General features: G+C 45.5%; 1 protein-coding gene across 1 annotated transcript in view; it reads left to right on the top strand.

The window, feature by feature from the left end:
• The first annotated feature begins 4232 nt into the window (after positions 1 to 4232).
• Positions 4233 to 12706, top strand: part of LOC117237376 (single Ig IL-1-related receptor-like) — a 131188-nt gene continuing 122714 nt past the window's right edge. Inside the window, exon 1 of the mRNA XM_033501274.1 lies at positions 4233 to 5229. Within this exon, the coding sequence (XP_033357165.1) occupies positions 5012 to 5229 (218 nt within the window). The 5' untranslated portion in view covers positions 4233 to 5011. The remainder of the gene's footprint in view (positions 5230 to 12706) is intronic.

Here is a 12706-nt window from a genome sequence, read left to right as displayed (position 1 = left end):
CTCCTATTGTAATGTAACACTGCTAGAGTAAGGATCTGGATCAGCATACACTAACCCTGTACCTACACTTACTTCAATATATATTTCTTTTACAGATTCATCCACGCGTTCCTCAATCAGATAACCTCAACAAAAAATAATTAAGCAATATGATTCACGTTGACAGGTAAAACGTTGATAACTTTGTCTCTGATCTGTCACGGTGTATCTTTTCCAAGAAGGACGATGATGTAATTGAGATTAACTATAATGTTATCAGCACATTATACGACTAAATGATAGGGTGAACCGTTTGCGAACGGGCACACGCACGAGTCTCACGGCAATGGACTGTTTAGTCTTACTCTGTCCTTTTTCCTTTCTTTTTCTTTTTGTTAAAAAATGTGAGAAAGCACCTCGCACTGGAGGAAGAGAAGAAAATTAATTGGTAAATAAATCGGCGGAGCTGTATAAATCGTCGAGAAACGTCATGTCTGGACGTGCAATCTGAAATTGAATTTGGCGTCGTACGCAGCGAGAAAATTAACGTTCTATCAAACACTGCCTACATCCGTATGCTCTTTCGATTGTTGCAACCCGTTTTAATAGAATCGTGTCGTGCAGACAAAACACAGATGCTTGCCGCGATATTCCCGTGTGCGAAAAGCTTTAGGACCGTAAACGATCGAAGAAAATAGGCAAACCTGAATTCTGTCAGAAATAGGTTTGAAACTTAATTCCCGTGATATACGGTGTAGCACGGAAAAGTGGCGAGGAAAAACGGGTCGGTTCGAAGAAAACCAGTTGAATTGGAACGCGAAATAAGCGGCGGAACAGACAGCTGACAATTACAGTAGTCGAATAAGCGAGACGGCTTCCTTCGAGGGACACCTGTGAATCTCACGAAAGTAAAAACGACCCGCACCGTCTAAGGACTAATCTCGTAACGGCGCGGCGACTTCTTTTTTCACAACGTACAGCCGCCTGACACCCGGTATGTGCAGGCCAGGAACGCTTGTAAGTGGCGTGTGTGCCGTGTAATTACGAATTCTCGGTAAAGCGAGGAAAACGGGCAACATACCGTGAGGCGTTTCTCATTTCCGTTGAAACGTCGATATAGCGACGACGGAGAGATATATACGAGGACAAAGGTTCGCGGTTACCTCTCAGCCTTGCGTGAAAATGCTTTACCGGTTGCTAGAACGCGTGTCCGACCACCGTCAGGTAGTTTGTCGTTATTTAGGTACAAGAACGATACGCGACTAAATCTAAGTACTTGAGTATATATGAATAGGAAGGATAGCATACTCGACGATAGATAGATAGATAGATAGATAGAATATAAGAGAAACTAATGTTCTCTCTTCGATAATTCTGACTCGGGAACATACAGGATGAAAAATAGAATCAATAACATCGTGATTGGGTACTATGACCTTACGCGAGTTAACATCGGTTACACGCAGCGTATGTTATACTGTTTTAATTGTACAAGATTTCAATAAAGCCCACCGGTCATATAGCCTTTCTCGGCTCTTTCGATGTCTCTTCTCAGAATGCGTATCGTCGTCTTAATCAGGAAACTCGTACTGCCTCTACGCTTGGATGCGCCTTAACACCATTAATTAAGGGGAGATTAATTTCGTTACGCACACCGTGATCTCGGAACACTAATTGATAACATGACTGTTCTTTGAAGTCTGTTCAGGGGGGTTTGCTTCTTGTCAAATTTTACAGAACGACTACGAAAACCGTTTTATAGTCGTATAATTAAAGGAGTCTTACCTAAATTTACAAACGAAAACCTTTCATGTTTCTGGCTTGTGGACGCGATCATATCGATATCACAGTAGTTCTATTATCGTACTCGATATCTTTGCTGATAAGTGCATCTTTCGATGATTCATTTCGAAATAAAGCCGATTACACGCGATACACTGTATTAAATGCTATGTTTTAATGTAACCGTTCCAACAAGATGATGTCAAGGACGGACGAAAACGGTCGATCCCACACGGTGACAACTTAGGCAGATTAATTTCAGAGGACGATAAACAACGCGTAGGACAACACGGAAAATACCGGCTACGTAGAAGCACTCCTGGTTTCGAACTTGTTGAGAGACACGTAACGTTCGATGTTTACGACCTATAATCTGGTCGATGGGTATTCTCTTTGAGACAAGGCGCCGCATGAACGAATTACGTTTTGCTCAAAAGAAGCGAATAAGAATTAAGAATCGAAGAAATCGATTGGACAAAGTCCGACAACCTCCTCCGTTACATTTTCGAATTGAGATGAAGTCGCGTTAACCGATCGTTTTAACCGATAGCGATATACCGTAGAGTAAAGGATTTGTTTTTAAAGGTATAAATAAAAAACTGGTTCTACTAGAAAGACTACGTTCATCGTCGGCACGCATAAAAGTTTTTCCCATGTGTCGTGGTTGTACGCGCGTAAATGCTGCGGGTCTGGCTACGATCATCCGGCATAATCGTTGCCACACGACACGAAACGACTGACCGCATACTCGAATTCGCAGAATGCAAGTCAGCGGCAGCCGCGTGTACACGAGTGAGCGTACGAAGAACGTTGTACCCGTTGCTACCAAATCGTAGACGATAAGCAACGTAGTAACAAATTGAAACGTTCGAAACTGTGTAACTCGCTGCCAAACGTAGTGGTCATCCTATGCTATTCGATTCTCACACCTATGGAGAAGTTATTAATAATTAAAATCTTCAGACATTGAGCGATAGAAGAATATCTTGTTTACAAGTAAAATAACCGAAGGTTTTATATCTTGTCCCGCGATCGTCCAATTATTTTCTTTAAATGTATTTACCTTTAAGATATTTCAGAAGTAACATTTTTTACACACAAAACATTACTTATGGATATTCTAACATTTTTAAATAATTTTGCACGGAGTGAGTGTCTATCTACACCAAATCTGTCCACCAGAACGTACATATTTGGTCAAACCCTAGCATTCTTAAGATGTTGCTTTGCATTAGTACATATATTATAATTATTTATAGTCATTTTTAGCTTACGCTTAAGCGTTTATGTCTAATTCTCTCTTCCTTTCCTTCTCTTTTTTGTACAAATATAAACATACATTCACGTTTATTTTCTGCCAAAGTGTTTATCCTGTAAATAGATAAATAAATAACGATCGTAATTTCGTAAGATCGATCCGAGCTTTCATGATCTGAAAATTCATATCGATGTAAAAGGTGCGGATGTAGAAGTTAGCTCGGGATGCACGCAAGCGATCATTAATATGCAGGAATTCGTTGAACAATATCGCACGTGCCAGTTGCTTTCAAGAGAATCTTATCCGCAAAATTATCTGTTCGCGGCGTTGTTAAATACATTTATTTGCAGTTTATCATATTCGTGGAAGTCTGTACTGTAATCGCACTTCTTTCGTAATCAAATATCTGTCGAAGCGTCCTTTGAACGATCGAGTAGAGGGACGCTGTAAACGCACACTGGTTTGCCAAATATTTTATTGCATTACAAAAACCATAATACGAACATTCTTTGGTTACTTGTTTCTACGCGTGTACAGATGCACCTGCTATTCGAATCGTTTTACTTTTGGGCGTCGAGTAGAAGCAATGTAAATAACGCGAGAGTCTCGCTCAAAGGTATCGTCCTAATTTCGCAGACGTCTTCTTTGGGAAATTTTATTGTCACGAGTAACAAGAAAACAATAATGGCATGTGAAGTACAACGCTTTTTCCTCTTACCTTTGGAATGCGTTCGATAATTTGCGGATTCGTCATTTTCCTTTCAACGTAATCGTCGGTTTATCTGCTTCGACCAAATAGATTAGCAAGACGAAAATGAATCTAATGAACGTTATGTTAAATCGATCCTGAAAGGTTAGTTTTGTAAGAGATGTATCGATTTATCGATTGCTTCAGAAAACAGCGTCCTCTATTTCCCACGGACATATCTCAATTAAACGAAGAATCGATGAATAGACGGAGCTTGTGTAAATTTGAGTTCAAACGTGTCATAACATTCGCGTGGCATGTACGTAGTCTTGAAAGCTACTGAACACATATAGAAAAAAAAAGAATCGGCTGTACCCTTTTGGGAGAAACACAACGGGCGGTTACACGCGACCGTAGCACAGTCGGATAGTCGGTGTCCCGTCGAGGATGGCCGAAGAGTGCCGAATTGAACCGAACGAGCACGAGGCAACAGGCGGCTCGTTTTAAACCCGTGGCCCGTGGCCTACGGGGAGTTTTCAAAGCAGTGGGCTGGCAGTAAGCCGTCGGCTTTCACAGCGTGTGTTTCGCTGGTGCGTTGTATACCGGTTGCTGAACGTAGGTTATGTTACGATCGTTCTTCTAGAATTCGATATTCAACGTTTTTCCTCTTCTAGGATATAGCACGCGATACGATTTACGATTTGTTACGATTTCTGAGTGCAGTCTCGTGATAGGTGTTGTTGATGTAACATCGAGACGCTTAACGTAACGTTGTTGAATCTTGCAATGCTTTACGAGAAACATTCGCGAGTATATACGCGTTGGTTGAAATTATCGGTAATCGTGCGAGGTTGAAAGATATTAGCTGTACAATCGGCGTGGGACTTTGTCGAAAATAGAGCTGGTGTAAAAAGGAATGGTTTTCACGGAAAGTGACTGAATGGTTGAACGATTTATCGGTTAAGAAGAAAAAGAGCGCGCGGCGAAAGCCATTTGAAACCACCCAGTAAACACGCAATCTTCTCGAGTAGACGAAAGTTTATGTTTGACGACAAATATCAAACGAATCGGTTAAGATCGCCGGCGCGTGCTTAGTGACGGGAGTCGTTGTATTTATCTTTGGACGTTAACGGTGCTGAAGTGAGAGATATCGGTTTTCTTTTGGAGAAAAGTCTGCTGTGGACCGTTGGGACGTAATTTTCACCCTGGAAACTCGGTCATGGCGGTTCTCGGATTCGAAAATCACGGAATCTGAAACCTTTTCCCGGCTTCCTGGTAAATTGGTTTTTCGTCGAGATCTGAAGATGACGACACCGGTCGAGCGAGGACTGCTTGTCTTGTCGCTCCTCACTGCGATCTGTCAAGGCAACGAACTTAAGGACTACTGTTCCAAGCACAAATTCGACAATTTACCACCCGGTGGCCTCAGGTTTACGAAGGAGGTCGTGACAACAGAGTACGCGAACATCGGAGCGTTCAAAGCGCTTCACTGTTGTCTACGAGGATACAGGAGTATCGAATGGTGAGCGTCACTTTATTTTCCTAATGTTAAGATTAAGAAGATGGTGTTAAAATAATGTTAATGAAATTTAAAAATTGTGAAAAGAAAGAACACCGCGTATATAGATTTGTCAGAGGGAGTGTAACCGATGAAAACACGAGCCGCGCGTGGAATCTCGAGCGAAGGTTAAACGATGTGTCTAGTCAAATTGATTTGAATCGTAATTAACGTATAGGTTACTCGGCCTATTTTCATTTTCAAGCTTAACGTATCTTCGCGTCGATGAGATACGAGAAACACATAAATCGTAGTCCCGCCGACGGAAGAAGTGTAACGGAATATCCCATGATTTTACTTGGATGTCCTGGCTGCTCTGAGTCACGCTCTCAGGATTTGAATGACATTCGCGTAGGCTGATGCAATTTCTTACCACTTTTTTTTTTTTATCAAACTCGACGAATACCTGGAAGTGTGTCCACTGTTCGCTCTCACTGATTTACTACATTTACGGAATACATATATGCATATTCTTTTTTTTTTTTTGTTTAAACCATCATCAGAGCATTACGTTAAACCGGTTATTAGTCTGTCATAGAATACGCTCGATTTAAAACAAACATCGTCTTTGACAAAGCACACATCGGCTGAACAGAGAAACACGAAGAGGACTTGGTAAATGGTTTCCGAATAAACATTGGAAAGTTGAAGAGACGCGTACTCTGTCCTCTAAAATGGCGTATGGTTTGTCAAAAGCGTAACAGGTTTCCAGTGGAAAGGATATTCGCATTGGAGATAATCGTAAAAAGGAGAGCGAAGAAGCGATCGGTTATTGGAATTGTTGGGGACGCGGTGTGGTGCGGCGTTGTGCGGCGCGGTACGGTGTGGCGACGAGGCAAGCGAGTCACGTCACGTCACCCGGTAATAACGTTTCTGCGAAGCGCTTGTTTATTCCACGATAAATCTAGAAACACGGTACGAAGTACGAGATGAAAATCGCTGTAGGGGGTCGCAGTTTGAGACGCGTTCGGCTGTCCCCTTCGTAACCGCAAGGCGAGCTAACAAAGACACGGTTCCGAGAAGAGACCTTCGAGGGGTCGACCGGCCGATTTGCCGAATCCCTTCCGCACCGGGAACTTTATTATTCCTGGGACAAAGTGGGATTTTAGCTTGGCTATTGTGCGCTGCGCGCGCGTTCTCCGTATACTCCTCCAGGTGTCAAACGGTATAGTTGTTGCACGCATTCACTGGCCTCTGCTGCTCTCGAGAAGGAGAGGTTGTCGCGTCTGGTTCTCGAAAAGTCCGAGGGTTAACGGACGTGTGGCCATGCTCCCGCTCCCGCTCTCTGTCCACACCTGTTACGTCTCTATCGAGCGTGTCCATCTAAAGCATGCCGCTTCCCGACGATGAACACGCACGAAATTATGCGGATGTTCGTTCGCAGGTCGCCCAACTTTCTCTCTCTTTCTCCGATCCTTCCATCGATTCTGTCTAATCGATTCCAACGGGCCGTCGTCCTGTCTACTGTCTATCCTGGTCGATATCGTTTTTACGGATAATTCTCACGCGCATAACTTGAAGTACGTAGCCCTTCGATTTTTTACATTTCATTTCGTATGCTGCGGTGATTCTTGTCTGCGGTAGTTAAACGTCGGAAAATCTGATTACCAGTCGTTTCGCGTTCTCCGAAATACCGATTCTTAGATCGACGTGTTCGATGTGTATCTGCTGAACGTTTCTGTAACTATGTACCTGTGCTGCTTTGCCTACCAGGCTCTCCGCCATCTTGAATGCACGAGTATGCGAGCGAGTTTCGCGACGGACAAAAAATCGTGGGTACGAATCGAAAATGACGCACGACAGCACCGGTGCTTTCATTTGTATCGTAATTTCGGCGAAAATATTAGAAACCACTGCATCGTCGTTATCTCACGATTCTTCTTTACGGTTCGCATACTTGCAAACGAGCATTTCTTTCGGGCGTGTTTGCAGAGTGCAAGGACGACAAAATCGACGTACGAGACGGCCATTTTGAAAAAAAAAACAACTGCTCGTAGCCGTAATCGGCGGGAAGGAAAGAGAAAAAGGAAAAAAGATAGCCAAGATTCCACTCCTTTTCCCGGGCCCTGACGTTTTTTCCGCTTTTTGCTTTTCCCCGTAAGCGATTTTCTCCCTTTCTTCTTCCGGCGCGTATCGCGTCGATGACGATTCCGAGAAAGAGGAACACGAGGGTCTGAATAGAACAAGGGGCGAAATCGTCGATGCGTAAATGTCCGACCGATGCTTTTTATTAGCGGTCGAATTCATCCGCGGAACAAAGGATATGCGGAAGGCATAAATTAAACACCTCTCCTCTTAGTTCAGTCGCGATAGAGCTGCGCTTCATCGTTCTTTTACATCTTAAATTTCCGTTTGTCCCCGTTACAGAATTGCAGAGAATTCGAACGAAACAGCAACGATTTATGCATTTGTAGAATTTCATAGCAGTCATCTCCATTCTTCAAAAGTGAAACTCGTCTATCGATATGACGTTTCATCTTTCTGCCTCTCGGCTATTTACATATACGTTTGCACGAAATTATTTTCATCGTTCACGAGAAAGTGCCGGTATATTAGTATAAAATGTTGCATTGCAAACAATTTAGACTCGCGAGGATGCAGCGGCGTTATCAATGTTATGTTGTATAGAGCGTATAGGGCTCCGCGGCGTGTACACGCTCCACAGACGAACGTAAAGAACAAAGGATGAAATTCAAGCGAAATCGTTGATGCGCAAATGTTCTCGGTTGAATGTCCTCGATGTGCGTTTCACCGGTAGAAAGTGGCGTTGTAACTAGTGGCAACATCCGGCTACGTCTAACCGCGAAGGCGAACTCCTGAAATATGGCCGCGTTATATTTCATATTTTATCTCGATCTGATGAGCAATTCGCGAGGAAGATGGTACGACTGGCCATGCGATTCGCGCATCTCGCGTCCCGAACCAGTGGCGATCGTCGACAAAAAACTAGAAACTACGTGCAACGCGGCACGTCGTTCGAACCACTGACCGACACGGCGCGCGTGTCGCCACCTTAATGCGCCACGTTTCTCGTCAAACGAAGCCAATTTTATGTATATATGTATCCGTCGAGTGGTCGGCGAGCCGTGCGGAGGACTACCATCAGAGATGGTTTATTTAAATTTATGCTTGAAATATTCGGCGAATCGAAGCAGTGCGCGAAAAAGTCGGCTTAACGGACATTGCGGACGACCCTTGCGCGCTGATCCAGGCAAATTCGATTTTTCCACGCACGGTCTCGACGCGCTGCGACGAAATTTCAGCAACGGTAATTGCCGGTTGGTGGCGTTGGCGAATTTTCGAGTATCGCCGAGCGACGGGTAACGACAGCGGTAACGTGTACCGCTGCGAGCGGAGACGAGCAACGTAACGAAAAGTCATCCGCTCTATGGTCGTAAGCGTGTTTTTTTACCGGTGGTCGTTTCGTTCCGTTCGAACGGCACGCATACAGTTACCATGTATCCGAATAATGACGATAGCGTGCGGAACGCGAACGAGGACCGGTCGCGAGTGGCACCGGGGATACGCTTCCGATGTAACGGAAGTCGGTAATCGTTTTGCGGAAAGTCGTTTCCCAATTGTCAGAGACGTCTCCTTTTCGTGTGTTTTTCATCGTCACGCGATAGTTTGCGTGCATTTATGTTTCAGCCGAGGCGCGTTTCCTTTCGACTGTTGTAGCTATTCTTCGTATAGTAACGTTTCGAGAGTGTGTAATCGTGACCATGGACAGGGTGTTGCCCTGTCTTTCATGCGTTAGCGTTGATGCTTTCCTCCTCGTCGTTATTTGCGAATCCGAATCGAAGCTGGTAGCTAGAATTTTTCCAAGATTCGTAAGAGAAGGTGGCAAAGTGATGGTTGAGAGGTTGAAACGTGAAAAGGAAGGGCGACGAGAGGGAAGGATAGAAAAGAAATCGCAATTGCACGGACGTCGCATCCTGGGGAAAGTTGGAGGGCACGTATACGCGTCTGCGTTGGCTCGGAGGGCCTCGGGACTCGGATAATGACAAGCCAGAGAAACAGAACTGTAATTTCACATCGGCAAAGGGACGCACCATTCTTGCTGGCTTCTCTCGACTCTGCTCCTTCACGGAATTCGTTAAGACGATTTTCGAAGAGCGAGCATGTAATTCCTAGTATGGGACTGGTCGAAGCATAGCACCAAATTGACGACTGGCCAGTCTCTGCTGATTACGGTTCTCGAGCAACATTGAATACAAACACGAATAGCTCGATGATTTTTTTGCTTGGTCCGGGCTCCAGTCGACGACCACGGGACCAACGGACTCGTCCTTTCTTCCGTTCCGTTGCGTTCATCGCAACTGGCGAACGCTGTCGGCTGCTGTACACACAGCAGTTACTTACCTATACCGTTCGTTGGAAAGAATTGGAGAAAGAGACGGCAATTGTTCGCGTTTGACAAATTCGCGGAGGAAATTGTTCGTCGACGTGGAAACGGCGCGTCGAGTATTTCCTCGGATTTTCGACGACGCTGGAAGCGAAGCCTAAATTTCACGGTAGCAGAACGCGGAAAAAGTTTTTCGATCTAGAAACCGTAGCTTCGTCTATCCGCTTCGTTTCCCGTGGCGGTTTTTCTCAAAGTTTGAAAACGCGAGTCGAGTGGAGAGCGCAGAACGGAGGAGCGAAGCGGCAGGCGACGAGAGGAGACGAATCGAGACGAGGGCGAATTTCCTCTTCTCTTCTCTTCTCTTCTCTTCTCTCCTCTTCTCCCGTCTCGGTTTCGTGTAATACGATCCGAGTGCATCGTGGCACGTGAACGCCGTGGCAATGCGATTGAATTTAAGGAAAGGCAAAAGATGCAGCAGCGCCAGTGTATGGTTCTGGGTGCCGAGAAAGGGGATCTTTCGAACGGTGGCCGCGGTCTCCAGGCGTTATCGATGCAAATGCAACGGGTTGCATTTCGCAGTGGAAGGTATACGCTGCAAGGCCGTCTCTATCTTCAGCAACGTTACCGAGAGAAAAAGTTTTCCTCTGTTCGAGAACCCGTTTCCTTTTCGCTCGTTCGCTCGTTCGCTCGAGGTCACGAGAACGTTTTCCGTCGAATTCGATCGCGCGAAACTCTGCAGTCGGTCGAACAATAGGAAATCGTTGCGAAACATCGCCAGATCTTATCGCGGTACTGTTTAGTGGGAAAGCAGCGCGGACCGCTCCTTGCGAAACGCTCGTTGCGGTTTCCTGAAAAATTTGTATCATTGCGAAAAGCATAGGCACGGCCGCGCGAGTCATCGAATCGTAGCGTCACGTTGCGCCAATTTTAGTAGGTAGGTACGCGCTATTACGCGATTCGCATAGTCGGCATCGAACGGAGGCCTCGGAACGGAAGATTTCGTGGAATTATTTCTCTTCACCTTGGCGCACATCCGTCGCAATTTACGGCCGCATTGCGTCTCCGTTACGGGGAAAAGAACGTCAAAAGTTACTGCGCGGCTTCTCGGAAAGCGTAGACAAGAGCTTCGTAGCCTCGAATTTCATTCTCGGTCAGCTTGCTCGTCTGACCATTCGAGAATCGCGTTACACCGCGCGAGACCGATTAAACGAAGCGCCTGCTTTAACACGCTTCTCGATTAACGGGACACGAAGGTGTCCTACTATGTGTCGTTATTATGCCTTTGCGTGTACGTAGAAATACCAGACCGGGAAAGTTTATACCGGAAGCTGCCGTGGTTTTATTTGCTGTACAAATACGAGACGGTTGTTTGGAGAACGCGTTACACGCGCCACGGTTTTTTCCAACGGCTTTTCAAATTTTCGATAAATCGCGTGGCTGGCTGGCAACGACGAACGAGCATCGATAACGCGTCCCAACATTCCTCTACAACATTTCGTAACCCGAGGCTCATTGTATTTTTATCTTCGCGTCCAACTGTCTCTCCCTCTCGCTTAGATGAGATACCTACTATATTTTACCGGTTGCGTGACCCGCGCTGACCTCGTTACGTTGCACAAATTTCTCATCCAACAACATCATTTCCAAGCTACAGTATAATCGTCGGTTTTTCCAACCGCGCGTCGCATCGTTGGTGCACCTGCGCTAATCATTCTTGCGAATCAGCGATTCTTTTTTTCTTCTCTTTGCTTTTTGCCAGCCGGCGTTTATCCTTGCAAGTAAAAGGCTAATTTCTTGCTTCCTTTCCTTGCTTTAATTTACCACCCGATGAGTAGAAATTAGCGTTCGACTATCGAGAGTTTGATTTTCCCCGAGTCTTAGGAAAGCTTGGACGATCAAGTTCGAAAGTGGCACAACGATAAACAGAAGCGAGTCAGCCGAACCGTCGTCGTTTTGCTCGGAGTTCGAGAAGAACGCGTTCTCGTTTAGACGGAAAATTTGGAAATTCAGCGACAGCGGAGAAACCGTGAGAAAGTGTCCTATGGCGCGGGCATCGCGTATAATAATACTCGACACAGAGGTACGAATACGCGGTGGTAGGCTAAACGTGTATAGTAGACGAGAGCCTAGTCGCGCTCAACGGAGCTGCAAGAACGTGTAGGAGAACGGAAGGTAAAACGCGAAAGAGAAGCGCTGTCATTCGCCGAGGTCGTACCTTCCGCGACTCGCTTCTACCGATCGACACTGCCGATTTCGTCGTTTGCCATTCTTTCTTGGAAGAAACTCGCGAAATCCAAGCTGCAGATCGATCGTGCATCGCGAAATGTCACGTTGTAAAATAAATCCGTCAAGGCTACGGTCGGTCGCCAGTTTCCTCGGTTCTATGGCTTGTTGTTGCTTCCGATCGGTCATCGGTGTTTCTCATCCCGAGATGTAATCGCGAACACGTTGAAGCGAGATAGGATTTGCGACTGAAAGGTGAACGCGAACGTTCATCCGTGAGGTTGCAGAAAAAGACGAAAGAGAATGGTTTGAAAAAAGCAAACGAGAGATGGTTTTGTCGAAAGTAAATGGTTCGGGGTATTTGGTTAGGGCCTCGATATGGAAAGCGTCCCGACGTAACGACGGATATCCATCGCCGCAAATATTTGAGGGAATCTCGTTTATTTTTCTACCGATACTTCCCTGTTTGCGTTCGCGAGAATCACGAGTCACGAGTTTGATTCACCGTTACTCGAAGCAAAACACTCGGCGGATGCGTCACGCTTTGCTAATTACCTGCCGACCACGAACGAGAACACCTGGAACGAACAATTTTCAGGAAAAATCCTATCCACGCGGCACCGTTAAAAAGCAACGGAACAAACAATCCTATGTTTTCCTTGCTAATTTCGTCATTGTTCCGACGAATAGCAGACGCCGCCCACTCGTTGCGATTTTACCGAAAAGTCGTTCGGCGTTTTTTTTTCTCCTTTTTTATCCGAAATTTTTCAGCGTTGTAAACCCTTTCTCCGTTAGTCTCATCGATCGGAAAATTCGTTAAGGCGATATAAATCCGACCTCGATGAAATCACTCGCATTCCGCCGACAGAAAAT

The sequence above is a fragment of the Bombus vosnesenskii genome, unplaced genomic scaffold (genome assembly GCF_011952255.1).
Source record: "Bombus vosnesenskii isolate JDL3184/JDL3185 unplaced genomic scaffold, Bvos_JDL3184-5_v1.1 scf7180000013370, whole genome shotgun sequence".
NCBI classification, from domain to species: Eukaryota; Metazoa; Arthropoda; class Insecta; order Hymenoptera; family Apidae; genus Bombus; species Bombus vosnesenskii.
This window is presented reverse-complemented; position numbering and strand designations above follow the sequence as displayed.